Source organism: Anthonomus grandis, chromosome 15 (genome assembly GCF_022605725.1).
Source record: "Anthonomus grandis grandis chromosome 15, icAntGran1.3, whole genome shotgun sequence".
In the NCBI taxonomy this organism is placed as follows: Eukaryota; Metazoa; Arthropoda; class Insecta; order Coleoptera; family Curculionidae; genus Anthonomus; species Anthonomus grandis.
The window spans coordinates 11,639,817-11,658,582 of record NC_065560.1 but is presented as its reverse complement, the minus strand read 5'-3'; the positions used below and the strand labels follow the sequence as shown (position 1 = coordinate 11,658,582).

At 35.2% G+C, this 18,766-nt stretch overlaps 1 protein-coding gene across 33 annotated transcripts in view; it reads left to right on the top strand.

The window, feature by feature from the left end:
* The window catches only part of LOC126745035 (basement membrane-specific heparan sulfate proteoglycan core protein), a 797,399-nt gene that overhangs the window by 646,031 nt on the left and 132,602 nt on the right, over positions 1-18,766 (top strand). For 17 of the 33 annotated variants that reach the window (XM_050452691.1, XM_050452690.1, XM_050452699.1 and 14 more), the window contains 7 exons: positions 502-651; positions 842-1,054; positions 1,365-1,577; positions 1,756-1,887; positions 6,826-6,936; positions 7,003-7,227; positions 13,704-13,949. In XM_050452691.1, coding sequence (XP_050308648.1) covers positions 502-651; positions 842-1,054; positions 1,365-1,577; positions 1,756-1,887; positions 6,826-6,936; positions 7,003-7,227; positions 13,704-13,949 — 1,290 coding nt within the window. The remainder of the gene's footprint in view (positions 1-501; positions 652-841; positions 1,055-1,364; positions 1,578-1,755; positions 1,888-6,825; positions 6,937-7,002; positions 7,228-13,703; positions 13,950-18,766) is intronic. The other 16 variants (XM_050452707.1, XM_050452717.1, XM_050452715.1 and 13 more) reach the window with 7 other exon arrangements.

The window sequence follows — 18,766 nt, the reverse complement described above, 5'->3', positions numbered from 1 at the left end:
AGCTCTAAATTTAGCATTCTTCCAAATTTGGACAATGTTTTTTGTTTTATATGTTTATATAAATTTTAAAATTAACCTTGTTCTAAATTATGTCATAGAGGGTGCCACCAGCAATATTTTGTTTTTTTTTAATTCCAAACTTTTTTAGGCTTGGTGCAATTTTTGTAAAGTAAGGTGCAATTGGTGTAATAATGTAACTTTTTAGTTGAAATATGCATTGTGCGAACAGTTTACGTTAAAAAAGGTATACTTCAAAAATCTCGCTACTATTAACCCTTTTCGAATGTTAGATATGGATGCTAGCAAAACTTTAATAAGTTTTTGTTCTGTAAATATTGCAATTTGCCTAAAATTTCATCTAGAAACACCAAAAATTCATAGATTAAGCAGCTACTAAAATGTTATGTTTAAAAATCACCATTCAGAAATGAACCAGACCAGCACCTAACCTAACTTTCTACCGCTTACACTTGGCACCATCGCTTTAATTTTTGCACACAGATGCGCACGCGTCCATCTGCGATCCGATCACCGAGTTTACATGCGCCGACGGTGTGTGCATCGATGCTTCATTTTTTTGTGACGGCTTTTACGATTGCAACGACAATTCCGATGAGCACAACTGTCCGGAACAGGGATTCAATGGAACTGGTTGGTATTTTATATTGCTTTTTATTGGCCTATTTTTTAAAACTATATTTACCTTACCTTGTTTAAATAGGCTTCCGGCAATGGTTTAAAGCTTATAGTAGTTTGGGATTACATGATTTAATCACATTGTATTCAAACATTTCTTTCAGCATTTATTAGAATCTGAATGTAATTTAAAATTAATTCATAGACTGTCATCCGCACCAAGTTCGCTGTATTGAAGGTACTTGCGCTATCCCATGCGATGGAGTAGTAGAATGCGCAGACAGATCAGATGAATCGAATTGCGTAAATTGTAGAGCTGATCAGTTTCAATGTAGAAGTGGAGGATGTGTTGATATTAGGTTAAGATGTGATCATTTGACGGATTGTGCTGATAATTCTGATGAGGAAAATTGTGGGGGTATGTTTCTGATGAACTCTCTGGATCAACCAATCTTGAACTGTGATAGTTCTTCTATACTTTGACTTATTTAATCTCAAATTCCTCTAACAAAGTCTTAATGCACGAAAGATTAAAGGAATGAAGCATCCAGTTGTTTATGTATCAAGGATTTTAGTGTATATCCAGCATCTCCCCAAATTTATTTCTTTTTTTACTACGTTTTCTACTTGTTTCGACTCAACCATTTACATATATTCCTCCGTTATTATCCTTACTAATATATAGTCGTTTTTCAACAACTGTTTCTGACTATCTAACTCATTCCTAGTTTGCTACCCAGAGCAAATCCGCTGTAGAGAAGGCAGCTGCGCTTTTCCATGCGATGGAATACCAGAATGTGCTGATAGATCTGATGAATTAAACTGCACAATGTGTAGAACCGATCAGTTCCAGTGTCAAAGTGGAGACTGTATTGATATCAGATTGAGATGTGACCATATCAGAGACTGTCTCGATAATTCTGATGAAAAAGATTGCGGTGGTAGGTTTTTGATTCAGAGTGGACATATTTCTTATTGATCTTTGGTGCTTAATTTTTGATGTTACCTAACTTAAAAACTAATAAGCCTAATTTTCATTTTTTTGTTTTTAATTACTGACCTTGCTGATCCATTTTATTATAAAATTCGTGAGAACAAAATTTAGCATATTAAATTTAGGTTGCGAAGAAGACGAGTTTGACTGTGGAAATGACATTTGTGTGGAGAACTCAAGACGTTGTGATGGATCGGAAGACTGTCCAGATGGCAACGATGAACAAAATTGCGTTGGTGTAACATCTCCGCAACCTGGTAGGATTTTGAGTTATATGAAGTGATGTTGGTGTGACGTCGCTATTCATTTTGGTGTCTTCTTTTTCATCGATAATAATATACCAAGGCTTCAAGGATCATAATAGTGGAATGAATTCTTTGTCATTAATCCTATTTCAAAACTATTTATTACATGCGCAATTGCACTAATAGGATTGTAACGTTTTAACCTGGAAAAGTATTAAATATATTTAAATGCTGCAAATTATAAAACATATAATATGGATACAGTAATGTGGGTTAAATGTATACTTATAGAAACTATTCTGCGATCTGACAACATTAGGTTTTAATATTTTCAAAAGATAACCTCATTGTCTTTTAAATTATGGTAATTTCTTAATTGTAAGTTTCTGGTTTAATAAACCTACTTCGCGTTTATTGAAATTTCTCAGGAATTGAATACCCCAATTTTCTTTACCGAAATAGTTTCCACAACTTTTGTCCTTTATTATACTCCATAAAAAAACGAGGTTTACTACCGGATCCAATTAAGCCACTGCGATTTTAGGTTAGAACCTTTTTAAGATTTGCAAGAATTAAATGTAAAATTTTTAGTCTTAAAAATGTTTTTATAATCTGTTGATAAAGTAGTAAAGATTCCGTCTCTAAGACTGCTCTGTTGCAGTCTTATCGTGCCCTCTAGATTTACTCTCACATGTTCACTTCTGTTGCTTCTAGGAAGTCTAGTATTTTGCCAGTGGTGTAGTTCTTATCCTCTTTGGTGAAGGTTTGGCTGCGCCCAAGACTGTCGCCCTGGTGTGGATAAATGTTTCGCAGAAGCACAAAATGAGTTTTTTCCTCTCTCCAGTCATGTCAGCAGGCAGGGAGTGAGAATACGCTTTCTTGCGGTATTTCCTGCACACCTTGGCTTTTAACGTGGTCCTGTTGAGACTCGCTATCACCTTCCTATGGCTTAGCATTTTGGTTGACCCAACCGCCTCTCATAGGATGTATACCTTGTACAGCTATATCATAGCTGATGCTTCCTTAATGTGTAAGAAGGCTGCTATGCCAATTTCTTTGATGTTTAAAGATTGCCCGACTCTCTAGTTTACATCGTGGATCACTGGTTTACAAGATTTACCTGTTTGGTAGGCGAATTGATGTTGATGTAGAGGGTAGCCCGAAGTACATCGTCCTTGATCGATTTTGGTTTGCCGTGTTAGTCACGTCCCACTTTTGGTAGGAATACTACCTTCTTTTTAGGTTGCCATACATTCTCCATGAGAATTTCTGCAAGAATTAAGGGCCTGTTGCGGCTCCTTCTGGTTAAGCTTTGTCTATATTGATTCCATAGAGCAAATAGACTGAGTCTGTTGTTGAAGAGTTTTTTTATTGTCCGCCTAAGCTCAGTCAGTCCTTGGGTCCAAGTGTTTCCTGCCTGACATGGTCTCCTTAGGAGACATGAATTCTCGAATGCATCTCTCAGCGCTTTTGTAACTGACTCTGAAAGCACTTTAAGCTCCAAGTTGTTTTTAGCCTCCAATTCATTTTCCTGAAATTTCAATAAATCTTCAGCATTATGTCCGCAAATCCTAGTTCAAAAATTATGTATCTGTGATCTGACAAACTGGGTTCGTCATTATGTGCCACTTTGTCACAAGGTCGCGGATGCGTCCCTTGCCCAGAGTTAGATCAATGACTTCTCTGCGAAGTACGTTGACAAATGTTGGCTGGTCCCCCACATTAAGTAGGATTTAAGCCCAAGGCTGCACAGTAATCTAATAGTGATTCACCTCGTTTGCTTATTCCAGTGCTACCCAATTATATATTACCCAACTAAATTATCTCCCACATTTTGATTTTTAATAAAAACGCCAATGTAAATACTATTTATATTTTATTTTTATTAACTAAAAATATATGGTATGCCATTTTGTTTTTATTAAGTTTTGAACATTACAGAGTCCAAGTGGCGACCATTTCTTTCGACACACATTCAAAGCTGATTTCTAAAAGTGTCCATTACTCGAGCAGTAATTTGAGGCGATATTCCTGTAATTTTTTGCCGTATTGCTGCTTTCAATTCGTCAATGGTTCGGGGATGATGTTGAAAAACCTTCTCTTTCAGGTATCCTCAAAGGAAAAAGTCGCATGGGGCAAGATCGGGTGAACGCGCAGGCCACCCAACGTCTCCACGTAACGAGATTACGCGTCCTGGAAACATTTCCCTTAACAGGCCCATTGTCCTTCTTGCCGTATGAGCTGTAGCCCCATCCTGTTAAAACCACACATCCGGATGTTCAAGTTCTCTAAGTTTTGGTTCCAAATAATTACGTAGCATGTCGACATATTGATCAGCAGTTACGGTAACCGTTACCCCTCCTTCTTCAAAAAAATAGGAACCCTAAACATGAAAAGAATTAACAGCACACCAAACGGTAACACGTTGGCTGTGAAGTGGCCTTTCATGGAGCTGCCGCGTATTTTCTGGTACCCAGTAGCGAAAATTCTGTTTGTTCACACAGCCAGACAAATGGTGGAAATGAGCCTCGTCACTCGTTATTAAAAGCGAATTTTATGGGACGTTTTGAAGAATATCATTGGAACATTCTCGGCGATTTTCCCAGTCCCGTTCACTAAGTTCTTGCACGATCTTCATTTTGTATGGGTGGAACTTTAGATCGGTGTGCAAAATTCTTCTCACAGAGCGATCTGACAAACGCAAAGCAGAGGCATGTTTAACAGCTGAACGTCTAGGAGATCGTTTAACAGCTTCTCTTACAGCTGCAATGTTTTCAGGTGTCCGAACACTTCTGGGTCTACCAGTTGATTTTCTTTTTAAGGCTGAACCTGAGCTTTAAAATTTGAAACCCACAACAGTATTGTTTTGCGATCTGGAACTGGATCATGTCTACCAAGCGCGAAGTGATTACGAAAATTTATTTGTGTCGTAATCACAAATTCGTTACTTTTGAAAAATGTTTCGATAACGAAGGCACGATGCTCGCCCGTCCAGTTCATGGCGACAACAGAAATGGCAAGGCGCGCGCAGCCAACCGACTACGCTAAGCTGGCTCCCTCTTTAGTGATTCAGGCTCAGTGGCGGCGCAAAATGTGGGAGATCATTTTGCCGGACCCTGTATTAAAAGGTTTTTCCGATCTTTACTGGTCTACTAGCCTCGGAACTGTGGGATTCCCCTTGTTGATCGTACGGGAAGAATGCTGATGTTATTGTTGTATCGTAGCTCTTCTCCGCCGTCTTAATTTGCAATTAAACCGACGCCGTGTTCCTCTCGCATAAGTTTCACAACACTGTGGCTATTACATAATTTCTTATGAAGATGCAGCTTAAATTGGGTTTCTCTTCTTAATTTTTTTTTTGAAACAAGTATCCCTTTTAGTCCTCTTTTCTGGCCCTTGTAAATAGGCCCCCGGCTGCGGTTGCAGGCCGATTTTTACGAAGGTTCCCGGTGTGGGTCTTCGTCTCTAACGGGGTTTCTTTGTCCCCCATCTCTTGGGGATTACTCAAAAGCCTCAACTTTATACTACCAAATTTAAGGCATAGCGATTGCTTCGCTTCCCTCACTTTGACCCATGATCCCTCGTCCATGAGAAAGGTTGACAGGTAGCCCTGTTATTCTGATTATTCCTCGTAGTGAGTACTTTCCACAGACTGATGCTGATGTTTTATTTTATACATCTAAGGAGTGCGTAAAAGTTGTGTAGGAGTGCTTTCGGTTCCTCTAATACTGATATTTCTGGTTATTCTTAAGCTGGTTGTAACTGTTGTTCGTAAGTTCTTGGAAAATAGTTACACTACTACTTACTTAACTTCCTGGTCTAGTCTAATGAGTTGGTGACCGATGTTGATTTTCATAGAAACATTTGTACAATGAACTTCTAATTCAGCTTTCGTTCAACCGTAGAGGCTAGTTAATTTCGCAGTACTTTATTACTAGTAATAATATGTCCTGATCTTACACCTGTTATAAGCCCGCTATCCAGGATCCAGTTTCAATGACAATCTGCAACGTATGGTTTGCAGGAAACTCAAATTGTAAGAGTATCTTATATTATGTACACTAATTAGCACAATCGATTAGGACAATTCAGCCTACACACGCAACATTCAATCTGCAAAGTTTTTGCAACTTACTACTACCCTGCAGATTGTCATTCAAATTAGGTTATGTGATGTGTAATTGCCTATAGTTAATTATGAGGTTTGACTTCGGCATCTCGTGCATCACAAAACCTAGGGATGCTAGTTTCAGACGGTACCGGTTGTTCAATCTATTTTTGAAGATGATAGACAATTGTTATGTACCTGATAAGAAAATTCTTCGTTTCCATCTTAAAGTTAATTGGCTTCCAGTTGTTGTAGTGCTATAGAAAATAACTAGCTAATCCAATGTGGATAAATCCAACATTTGGAATATAGGTCTTCAAATGGGACGAACTGTAATCAATCCATCTTAACATGTAGTTGAATATATACAGGGTGTCCCATCCCCAAATTGTTGTTAACAGCATCTTTAGTTTTACGAAAAAGTAGCATGGTGTCGCGAAAACCGGAATCTCTATCTCTAAAAATAACGGAGATATCCCGCAAAAGTACCCAAAAAGGGACACCCTGTACTTCACATGATCTCCATTGCAATCACTTTGAGTAGTATATAAGCCTATAATGGTTTCCCGTTAAAATTGTATATGGTTATGTCATATGTATGTCGAATGTGGTTGCAGATCTTTCTTTATAAAAACTGGTTACTTCATGTCATATATCCTAAAAATTTTGAAAACATTAACATTTAAATATATTTACTACTTTTCAAGACCACTTATATATTAACTCTATTATACTATTTAAATAGGAACTATATTTATACTACAACCCCTCATTTGCCTTGCTGCTTGCTCTGCAATTACTGTTTTCTGTTGTTTATTAAATATGTATTTATATCTAAACAGCCGTCTGCAAACCTGATGAATTTGACTGCGGTGGTAATAGATGCATTAGCCAAACATTCCGCTGCGATGGTTATAACGACTGTGAAAATAAGGCTGATGAACTTAATTGCGGTAAGTTATCATTAGGTAAATTTTAAACCTAAAAAATATTTTTCTACAACTGAACTGATTTTACAGAATGTCAACCAAGCGAGTTCCGCTGCAATAACGGCCAATGTATACCAGGGTGGTATGTTTGTGATGGCATCGATCACTGCTCCGATGGGTTTGACGAATCTAAATGCACGACAACTTGCTTACCTAGCGAGTTTAAGTGTGAAAGAGATAACAGATGCATACCGCATACACAAATATGTGATCGAGTGCGGCAATGTTCTGATGGGGCTGATGAAGTTGGATGTCGTAAGTTTTCTTTTTGAGCATTGAATTATAATAATAGGGGAGTCAACAATGGTGAAGTACATAAAAATTTCATGATGTAAACATAGATCAGTTTTATTCATGTAAGTATGTATAAAACCTGATTTACTTTAAGCTTGAAGATAAAGATTGAGTTAAAGGAAATATAAAAGAGTTGCGTTAAGTTGCTATAACTTTTATATATTATTTTAATTATTCTGAGAAAATAAGTAGTTTAAAGCGATTTTAATATATAGCCGGCTATCTCAATAGCTATCTGTCTGAATAAATAGAATTATCATTACCGTCAAAAATCAAGCAACGTTAAATTTACTGTAAACGGAAATCTGATGCATTTATAACTCACGTGGAAAGGTATTGAAATTACCATCTTGGGGCTATTAGTCTGTTATATAGTATTACCCAGATACTTGGAATTAAAGTGCTTTTCTGTTTCAAAATTGAACAATATTAATTGATTTTTTAATAAAATTTATTTCAATAGAAACCGACTTCAGTTTACTTCATTTAAAAAAAAATTATGTTATCGATTGGTTTTTGGCCAAATATATTTCTAGGTCCTATTTAATTAGTTTCACGGTCGTAAGCTTTACTAAGTTAGTGATATTTGGGAAATAGACCTTTTTTTTCCATACTCCTATTCTTGATCTATTGTTATAACTTTTATCTTTTATACGGTTACTGTAGAATATTTTTATTAGTTAGCGCCAAAAATGTTTGAAAAAGAATGCGGATTGGTGCCTGGTAAAAATTTGTTAGCCTTTATATCTCTAAGGTCTGCGATGGATGGAATAGGTACAAGCTTCTAGTTACCTCCGGATCTTCTATAAGACGTATGGCCCTTTTCTGTATGGAATCTAGTAACTGCAATGTATATTTATGTACAGAGCTCCATATGTGACAGCAATAATTAAGAGATAAACGAATTTGAGCTTTGCAAAGCATTAGAAGCTATTGCGGTATATACAGCCTTTCTTTTTAAGGAGAGCCTTAAGTTTTTGAAAAGCTGCTCTAGTTATTCGCGCTACATAATCATTTCATATCGTGACATGATCATGATGCCAGATTGCTTCCATTGCTTCCATCTTCACGTCTAATAAACGAACTGACAAAGTAAGCCCGGGCATAATAAGGCTTGGGGTGGTAGAGGCAGCCTTCTTCGCAAATACAGCAGCCTGAGTCTTAGCTACGTTAAACTCAATCAGATTGCACTTACTCAACTACAAAATAATATTAAGGTTGGCATAAGACACCCCTGTGGCACTGGGTGTCGGCTGAAGTCATCTGGTTGGCGGCCTAACCACACTAGTGTACTGTCATCAGCAAAGCTGTAAATTGGATTAGAAGTATTACCAAGGAGGTTGTTGATATATAACAGGAAGGGGGTAGGTGGACAAAATGCATCTCAAAGGGTCGACAGCGTTAATTTGAGACCTCTACGAGGTGTGTCCATGAGCGGCAACTTGGATGGATTGGCTCTACCATCCTCATGAATTTTTTCTGATCGCCGAATAATATTATCATGGGTCAACATGTTACCTAGTTCTTCTAAAAAAAGTTTCCTCCTTATTTTCAAGTTACCATTAGAACTTTTCCAGTCTGGGTTTTTTGTAATCCAGATGACAAAGGCATTATATGAAGCGACATCAAACCAATTTAAAAATCAACGTAGAGCCCATCTTCTTGTGCATTTTTTGGAAGAGTACTCACGTACAATTTTATCCAAGCAGTCGACGCTACTTTTTGTCTCATTACAGGAGGTTATTATATCAGGTTTAAATGTCAAATCCTCCCCCGCAATGTCATGTTGGTGATGCATTGAAGCAGTACCACAAATTTTTTGGGTTTCGTAATGTAGGGCACTAAAGTAAGATTCCGTGTGAAAAGAAACTGTGAAGAATACGTTGCTCTTTCGCGAATATCTAGTAAGCACTTTGGCAGGTCTTTGCGAGTTTTGCGGACCGTCCCCACAATTGTTAGATTCTGACACAAAAGATCTTCTGCTAAAGTAATATCGGTGAAAAAATTATCAGTGGTTATATTTCGTCCACTACGGTACCAGTGGCTTGCTAAAGTTTTAACAACTCGAGGTCCTTGATTCTTTTCTACTATTCCATTTATTTTTCCTAAATACACTTCAAAATTGCAGCAATAAAAATTTTCAGCATCACAAAGGGTCCATACTTTTATACCATATTTGTCCGGTTTACTTGGTATGTAAGCTTTGAATGAGCAACGACCCCGGAAAGTTACCAATTGCTCATCAATAGTTCCAAAAGCTGAAGGATTGTAAGATTTCCTGCAATTCTCAGCAAATATCTTAGTCGGCGCAAGTTTATCCTCCTTTTCCTCATAGCACTTGTAGATAGATCATCGAAACGCAGGTGACGTAAAATGTCAGTGAACCTATTTCTGGACATAGTAGCCTGATAAATAGGCCTGGTGAATGCATTTTTTGTAGTCGACCATAAACTACGGACACTTTTTCTTGATTCTCTTGATTGTTATGATAAAATTTGAGAATTCATGGACGCTCACTGAAAAAAAATCAGGGAAGCAAAAGATATTTCGGGTCATCGAAAACCCATATTCGGTACGGCGAGGGTTAAAGGGTTTTTATGCGAGACCGTATCGAATGCCTTTGAAATATCCAGAACTATTGCACGGGATTGATTTTTTTTTTCGACATAAGCCAATAGATCGCCAGTAAACCTGTGGTTTTCGAGAAACCATACTGAGGGGCGCTACTAATGTTGGTAAATAAGTTTCTCCATTTTCTTGAAGATTAGCGGTATTGAAATAATCAGACGGTAATGGATAGGTACCGTCTTTGGTTCTTTTTAGGGTATCGGTTAAATCCGCGAAAGTTTCCCGTCTCCATGGAAGAGACCTCTTTTATATAAAAGAGAAAATTTCCACAATGATGGTGTACATCGGGACTGGTTGCCTTGTTATAGTATTCCAGCTTTTAAGAGGTTTTTCAGGATCCCTGTGCGAAAAATCGGTGATTGATACCAGGTCCTAAAACAATACCCACTTAATGAGTAACAATATGCATATCAGACAAGAAAGTCTGCAGAAACGACCCTGGAATAGTGCTGTCAATATTCCTAGGAAACATAATTCCATCAAATTTCTGTAACTGGATGAAGTCTAGTTTAAAACAAAGGAGTTCAATTTAACCTGAGAGAGAGACATAAGAATAATAGCGATAGTGTGCCGACGAGGGGAAGACCCCCAAGGAGGTGTTCTATTGCTAAAATACGGAAGAGTTCTTGTAGATGATCTACTAATAAAAATAAGGAATGAAAAAATAGAATGCTTGGGCTTCGTAGACGACCCAATGGGAAAATGCATAAACGCATAAACTTATGTACAATGTTTTAAAAAGAACTCAGGATGCACTGATCATAAATGAAAAGTGGTGCAAGGTAAAAGCTTTCGGTAAGTCCGCCTAAAACATGCAAGATCAAAACTAAAATCAAAACTAAATCAAATACAAATACCGTTTTCGAGAGAAAAGAGTGAGATTGTGTGACAGAAATTGGAGTTTAAGTCTATAAATGAACTTCTGCATATACAAAATGGTAGTGAGAACCATGTTAAAGTATAAATCGCAGCAATAAGGTAAGTACAAAGGATCCATATACTCCCCCAAGAGTCATAAAAATACATATAGAATCCCTATCCGGCGATGGAGGTCCTGCTGGGTCAATCAGTTTATAGTCGAATCATTTTATGAAAATAGAAATAAAGAAGATCCAAAACAGGTTCAACAAACCTCACACCAAAGCTCCATAGAAGGGCAAATAAAAGCAGTGACTTATAAAATATAGGAAGATCAAGAAGTCAATCGAATCTATGAAATGCTATCAGAAAAAATGATCCCTCAATAGTATTTTAACAGATACATTTCTGGAAAAATCCCTGGCATTCCAATAAAAGCAGACCTAGCCTAATACACAAACGGCTCAGTGGCCAATTTAGGCTTAAGAGTCAGCATATATATAGTGTGACAAGCTAAATACAAATATTGCAAGGAATTTGGAAAATTATGATGCCTAAGTATTCCAGGCCAACGTTGCGTATTATGTATCCCCTCCGAGAAAAACATATTTAAATAAAAATATAGTTGTATAGTCACCGCCAGACATAATTTATTTTAATTACCTCTCAAAGAATTTGCTTGAACCTGTTTAACAACCTGACAAATAATATAATAAAAAATGGATCATGTTACTACAGCTAGTAGTAAACCTACACTCTCAAATTTACCATAGATCTTTTGAACTACAACTGTAAGGTAGCAAGAATAACGGTCTCGTTACAGGTCACTGTAAACTGTAAACACTTAACAACCTTAAAAATCATAGACAATAACATTCGCCGGCTCTGTCAGGAGGAGGAAGTAATATCTAAAATATCAATGGTGGCACTGTGAAGTATTAGGCAGGTTTTGAGAGTTTAGGAGGCGATAAGTCAGTCCCAATATAATTTCAAAAATCCGATAAAATTTATGGAGCTGTCATCAATCTTCTTTAATAACGTTGTAGTAGTTAAAAGTACTATTGAAGGAGCAGATCGTTACTTTGACCTAGGAAGAACAAATTTTACTGTTGTTGTTTCGTTGTACGTTAGAAAAAAACGGTTAAACTTCTACTGTTAAACATTTGGGCAGCATTCAAACTCATCTTCTGATGGCTTATGTTATTAGTTAGTCTCAAAAACTTCTTCAACTTTTCTGGATACTCGCGTTGTGCCATCTTTTGCAACAGAGAGGTCGCAAAATCTACAGAATTCACAATACAGCGTACCTCATTAAACGCCTTACTCACTTAATTTAAAAAAGATTTTAGGTTGCTGATATTTTAAAAAATTAAATAAAAAATCCTATATGTGGCTTTGTTAATATGTCATCTTTATTATCTGTATCTTTAGAAGTAAACCTAAAATAGCATTTAGACCAGATTCACATCTTAAATACCCATAAATAAATATACTAAGAAAATTCTGTTTCTCATAGCATTACTATTGTCCAGATAAGTCATTTCATAGATATTACATGCGTTTCGTTTTTTAGTAACATCTTACTGGTATACTAAATATTGTTAGATCTATTGGTAAGTCAAGCCACAAAGTATTTTATAAAAATGTTCATAACAATAAACATTTAAGAACGTATACATATAAGCGCACTATGGCAGCTGTATATTCAGATATTTTTATTGTATTAATTGAGATGTAAAGAAGTTTTTATGTACTTACACTGTCAATAATAATAGAAAAACTATCATAAGGAAATTTACTATAACAGTTTATAAGTAATGTTTATAATTCCACTAAATTATTTGTCAAACCAGTGGTTCCCCTCCTTTTTAAATTTTTTATACACCCAATTAATTAACACTATACTGCTACTTAAAAAAACTAAAATATTTGACCACTGGCTGCCAGAAAACTGCCAAGAACCAGGGTGGTTCCAATGTGAAGATGGTCTGGGATGTTTCGAAACGTCGATGAAATGCGACAACGTGTACGACTGCAAGGATTTTTCCGACGAGCAAAACTGTGTCGGTTAGAGCTGTTTTTTTGCATTTTTATGCGATTCTCTCTGTTTTTAGGTGTTTGTAGTTTTTGTTATGTAATATGTTGTCTGGATAAGATGTATAAGTTCTTATCCAGGCTCTATATACAGGATTAGTTAGAGCAGCATAGAGGATAGTTATGTACTAGTTTATATTAATAAATAGTGTTCGCCCTATATTTGTTTAATACCTCTGTAGTTCCATTATCAGCCAGTTTTACATATATAGATAGAGTTAAAACGGCTACAGGTAATTTTTGGGACTTGCGTATAATATTTTGTGTGTAGATGATTTTGAGTATTCAAGAATGCAAATATTTATTTTGGAAATAACTGATTTCGATTAAAGATGATTTTTGAACGCTCTATAAATCATAACTAAATCCCTGGCCTTAATACTCTAGTTTTGACTGTCTTATTATGTGTTTATATTTAATTAGATTTTATGTTTCGATGCACGATTATTCGTTTTTAAAATACATTTATTCTCATTTGTTTCTTTAAATCTGCCTAAATTAATCCTTTTAAATTTTGTTCTTAAGTTAGCTTAAGTATATTTTTTGTTAAATTTTCGCACGTTGGCACCTCAATTAATTTATTTTATTTTTAAATACGTTTGTTTTATGTTTTTTAGGGTGGCCTATATTACCTGCTTAACACTAATTTTTATATTTTTTTTCAATTTGAAAAAAAAACAAATGAATGAAAGTTTATTTAAAGTTTTCCCTTTCTTAAAATTTAAAAATCATATTTAAGACACATTTTTAACCATTGATCAAAATCCTAAAAAAGATATAGGCCACTCTTCTTATTTTACTTTGCACTTTTTATTTATTTTAATTTATCTTTTTTTGTTTCTTTTTTTTGTTCCTAGCCTGTTCTAGTGATGAATTTCAATGCTCAAACGGTCAATGTATCGCGATGCGAAACCATTGCGACCGTCGTGCAGATTGTAATGACGGTAGCGATGAATATAACTGTGCCCCTCCCACAGAAATACCACCGAGCAGCTGTCCATTCGGATATGTCAACTGTCATTCCAACGATCAATGTATACCGAGGAACCAGCTCTGCGATGGAAGGGTTGACTGTAGAGATATGTCTGATGAGGCAAAATGCGGTAAGTTATAGGCTTGTCATTTTTTAATATGTATTACTAGTTAAATATTTACCTTAAATAACAGAAAGAAAAAATTAATAACAGCTCGTTCTTTCAATGATTTTAGAGTACTTGGTGCATTCTTAAAATGTGCCACTTAATCTTTATAAAAGTCGTTATAAGTTGCTAAAATATAAATTAATTTTGAAAATACGGTCTCTTGATCGCTCTAAATATTAATGCAATTATTAAGCTTGTAATTATTTTGGTTTACGTTATCTACACATAAACTTGTTTCTACAAAAGTCCGGATTACTATTTCAGATGCACAGGGTGTCCCATTTTGGGTACTTTTGTTGGGCAGTTTTCGCGACACTGTGCTACTTTCGTAAAACTAAAGATGCCGTTAACAAAACTTTCATAGCCGTTTTATTTTTTAAGATACAGGGCATTTTTAAATAGTAGAATCCAGTGGTATAGATATATATATTTTTTGATAAATAGTTTTTGAGTTATAACTTAAACTTAGGTTTTTTTAAACGGAACGCCCTATATACTTATAGTTTATAAATTTGGCCTTTTCTTACCTTTTCAAAAATATATAATAGTATGGACTTATTTTCAAAAATACGCAAATAACTAACAATTTTCTAAATTAAATGCATAATTTAATAGTAGTCCATGAATGACAATAATAGACAAATAAAAAGTTACAAATTAATAAGGACGAATGGGGAATTGCATCATTCTTATTTTTTTTTTGCAATAAAAGAATATAAAAAACAAATGTATAAATCTAATAAATACTATAAAAAAACAACTATATAATAAAACAATAATATAACAAAACAACATGACCATACAAAATTGGCACATCTTTGTAACATATATCTTAGGTAATAATTTTATTTTATTTAGGATTGCATTGCTAAAAATCTATTAAATTTAAGTTATTCATATATTTTGAAAACCTTAAAGTGCGATTATTTCGAAAATGGTTGCTCCTGACGACTTTAATAAGGTATAAATTTTTTATGTAAAATTCAAAAAGGAATTTATTTTGATACTTTTTAAACCGATATACGGGACTGAAAAAAAGTTAGGGGTTCTAAAAAAGTAAAAACTAACGCAACGAGCGACCTCTACCGAAAACACGAAAACTGTATACGAAATTTTATGTTTCTTTTTAAAAGACTCGTATGTTTTAAATTTCATGTTAGTATGTCAATTGGTTCAGAACTTATGAGAAAAAAACGATAAATCAAATAATACTTTGACACCCTGTATTTCAGTTAGTATTAAAGTTAGGATAAGGCAAGTTGACCTCAATCATATTGTTTTGACGTAAGGAGTCTACTGTTGTTCTATGTCCCATTACTTTCGGGACACCCTGTAGAGTCGATATATAAATGTAAAAAAATTAAAACGGAATGACATTTTTAGCCACTGCAATGGCACTTATCCGAGTCTCTGGTGGCTAGAAACTACTTTGGCCAAATACCAATTAATGATCTTAGAGATAGATATTCTGGAACAAGCTAGATTCAAAACTATATCCTTGCTCTGAATCTAGCTCCAAAAATACACGAAATCGGCAGCTCCATTCTTTTATTAAGGCGATAGTTGATGTACTTGATTTGTTATAGGGTAAGCCTCAGCCATTTGCTAAAGTAGTTCATCACGGGGAGTTTCATTGCGCCCATTACAATTTGACATTGGGAGAATACTTGACAACTTCTTCCCAAGTTGGCTTTCTCTCTTTCTTTATCCAGGTTAGGACTATCTGGATATCGAAATCATCTTCTTGATATTTTATAAGATCCCCATTTTGCCAAGTATCAGAGACGATTATTGTTCTTAAGAACTTAGCGCCTGCCCACTGACAATGGTTGCGGTCGACAATCATCTTTCTCTTCGCATCAACTTTCCTTAGTTTGACAGGAGTGAAACTAGCGCCTTCCGGAATGTGTCTTTTTATGTGACCTGCTTTGTTAGGTTTTCAATACTCCAACGTCCGATTCTGGTGGTTTCGTCTTCCATTGATCTTCCTAATCATCCGCTTAACCGATTTTTGCATCATCATTTCATCATCGCGAAGTACATCCAGGAATGCTTGAACTGCCAAACATTCCATGATCCTTGGATAGATGGCACCGATGTTTTAACTGCATGTGGTAGAGATGTTACAGGTTTCATTGGCCATAACGCTTCTCCGAATACCTAGGTGATCGTAGACTCCTTTTTCTTCTGAGGACATTCTTGACAGGATTGCATCAGGATTTCGTCTCAAGGCTGATGTGAGTACCGTGGCTATTCTCCTTTGTTTCTCCAACCCTTTGCTCTTGCAGCCACTTCGAACTGACATTAATAAATATTAAGGCGCATCAGCTCAATAGTTATATCTCAAGCTTCATTCTTATTGTTTACTGCTGAAGGTCTACAAGGCACCCATGGAGAGTGTTATCGTCCAATATTGCAATTTTGTTCTGCACTTCCTGGATCCTATTCTCTGCCAATAAGAGAATCCGTTTTTCCAGTGACGTTGGTTTTTCCAGAATATCTTTTTCAAATTAGCATTCTCTTCCAAAATCTTTTCTTTCAACCTGACATAATCCTTTCTTAATATGATACAATTTTCTTCCAAATTAGCGGAATTTTCTTGCATCTTAACTTTCAGGTTGGCGACTTTTCTAGCAAATAATTTTTCAAGCCTTGCAACAATTGACCATATATATATGAATATCGCTTGCACCAGCAAAAACAAAGTTTTCCGGGTCATCGCTTTTCTCAAGTAATGCTTTACGTAGCCGCTCCTGCAGGATTTAAAGCGTCCTTTATTACTGTGTACTCGCTTGTGTCATTCCGGAATAACGTAAAACATCTGGTATTGAAGGCGTTGCGAATATCGTTACAATGTGTACTTATTTATTTATTTTAATTATTCAATCAATACACGGGATCAACCCCATTACAAAAAATATATATATTTCTGAAAAAAAAATGCTATACTAACTAACCACTAATTATTAATTAACAATAATTATCAGACTTAATCTTAATAATAAGAATAATTAAACTGTTTTACAAGTAGTAATAATATTCTCAATTGGCATTGCAAAATTAGCTAAGAAAAAACAAGATATATTATTATCAATGACAAGAACCAAATGTACTTCAAATTACTAATCATGGAGCAAAATTATTTCAAAAAAACAAAACCAAAATGAATATCCCAAAACTTCAATTCCATAAGAGTTTACTAGCCTCAAGGTTCTTTCGACAGGCGAGTGCATAGCATAGTTGGTACGATGATGAGGCAAACAAAACAATTGATTCAACATTTTATAAATAAACATTAAATCGTTCTCAGTGCATCTCTTAAGTAAACTTTGCATATTCAGCAAGTTCATTGCTATATCATAACAATGGTCATTAGGAACTGGAATGTGAAGTTTGTAAAGGAAGAAGAATCGTAAACATTTATTTTGATATCTCTCCAGTGTTATACAATTATTTATGTAAAAACGGAGAGCAAATTATTGATCCATACTCCAACAAAGAGACAAGTGATAATATGTACAACCTTTCGCAAGTTTTATCCAACAGATCTTTACAATTGCGCAGGACAAAACCAAGGACCTTAGATGCTTTGTTATAGTAGTATTCACATGGGTATTAAAATTCAATGGTTCCTCGAAGAAGATACCAAGGTTCTTTACTTATTCAATGTACCTAAGGTTAACATTATCAATAGTATAGGAGGAAATTACCTGTTTGTTTCTTTTGTAGAAACTAATGTAACTGTATTTACCCACATTCAAAGCCAAACCATTACCAACACCCCATTCACACAATCTATTCAGATCATCTTGCAAGAGAATCATGTCCTGTTCTGAACTAATCACCCTATAAAACTTTAAATCGTCTGCAAACAACAAAAAACTACTATTTTTAAAGCAAACCAACATTACATTAATGAAAATATTAAAAAATAAAGTAGAACAATGACCACCCTGTGGAACCCCAGAGGTCACTTAACAAGGTGCGACCTAGCATAACCAATTTGTACCTGCTGAAATCTGTCAGAAAGAAAACTCGCAAACCAACTCAATTTTTCTAGTAATAAGCTATGGTTGACGCTGTCATATGCCTCTGAAAAGTATGTAATATTGTTGACCGATTGGGATTTACACGACATAGTATAATCAACTTTCACAATATGCATCAGTGGCAAGCTCAAAATCCTTAGGCAATCAAGACATCAGCATTGCTTTTCTCCTAATGTTTGGAGAGGGATAATTGAGGACTTCGTAAGCGATTTAAAATGGATTCAATTCGCAACATATCAGGTTTTTTTGAAAGTAAGACGTATAGTGATGCAGGTGGCAGTATATTTTAGCATTTGCTTTATAGTATGCGCTCAAGCCACTGTTGTTAATGAAACCGAGTATTCAACATTGAACTTATAAGAAACAAATAGGTTGTAACAAAAAATAAGCACACTCTATACTCTACTCCATTGACAATTTAAAAATTTTTGTTTATCAGGATTATGCCTAATGCAATTGTTTTGTCATTAGCTAAATTGCATGATTTTGTGACAATTACTTCAAGAATTATGAGCATAAAATAAAATTTCCAGCCCCATCTTTAACCCACATATTACTGAAACTATTTTTTTTTATTTTTTTTAATATTTATTCAAAATTTACATTGTATGGAAGTTCTTGAAACACTCTTTTGGGTGTGCAAAAAAATTGAACCTTTTTCTTGCAGTAACCACAACGAGATTGTTTTGCTTGATAAATAATGGTTCATACCGTCAAATCTTGAGTGTA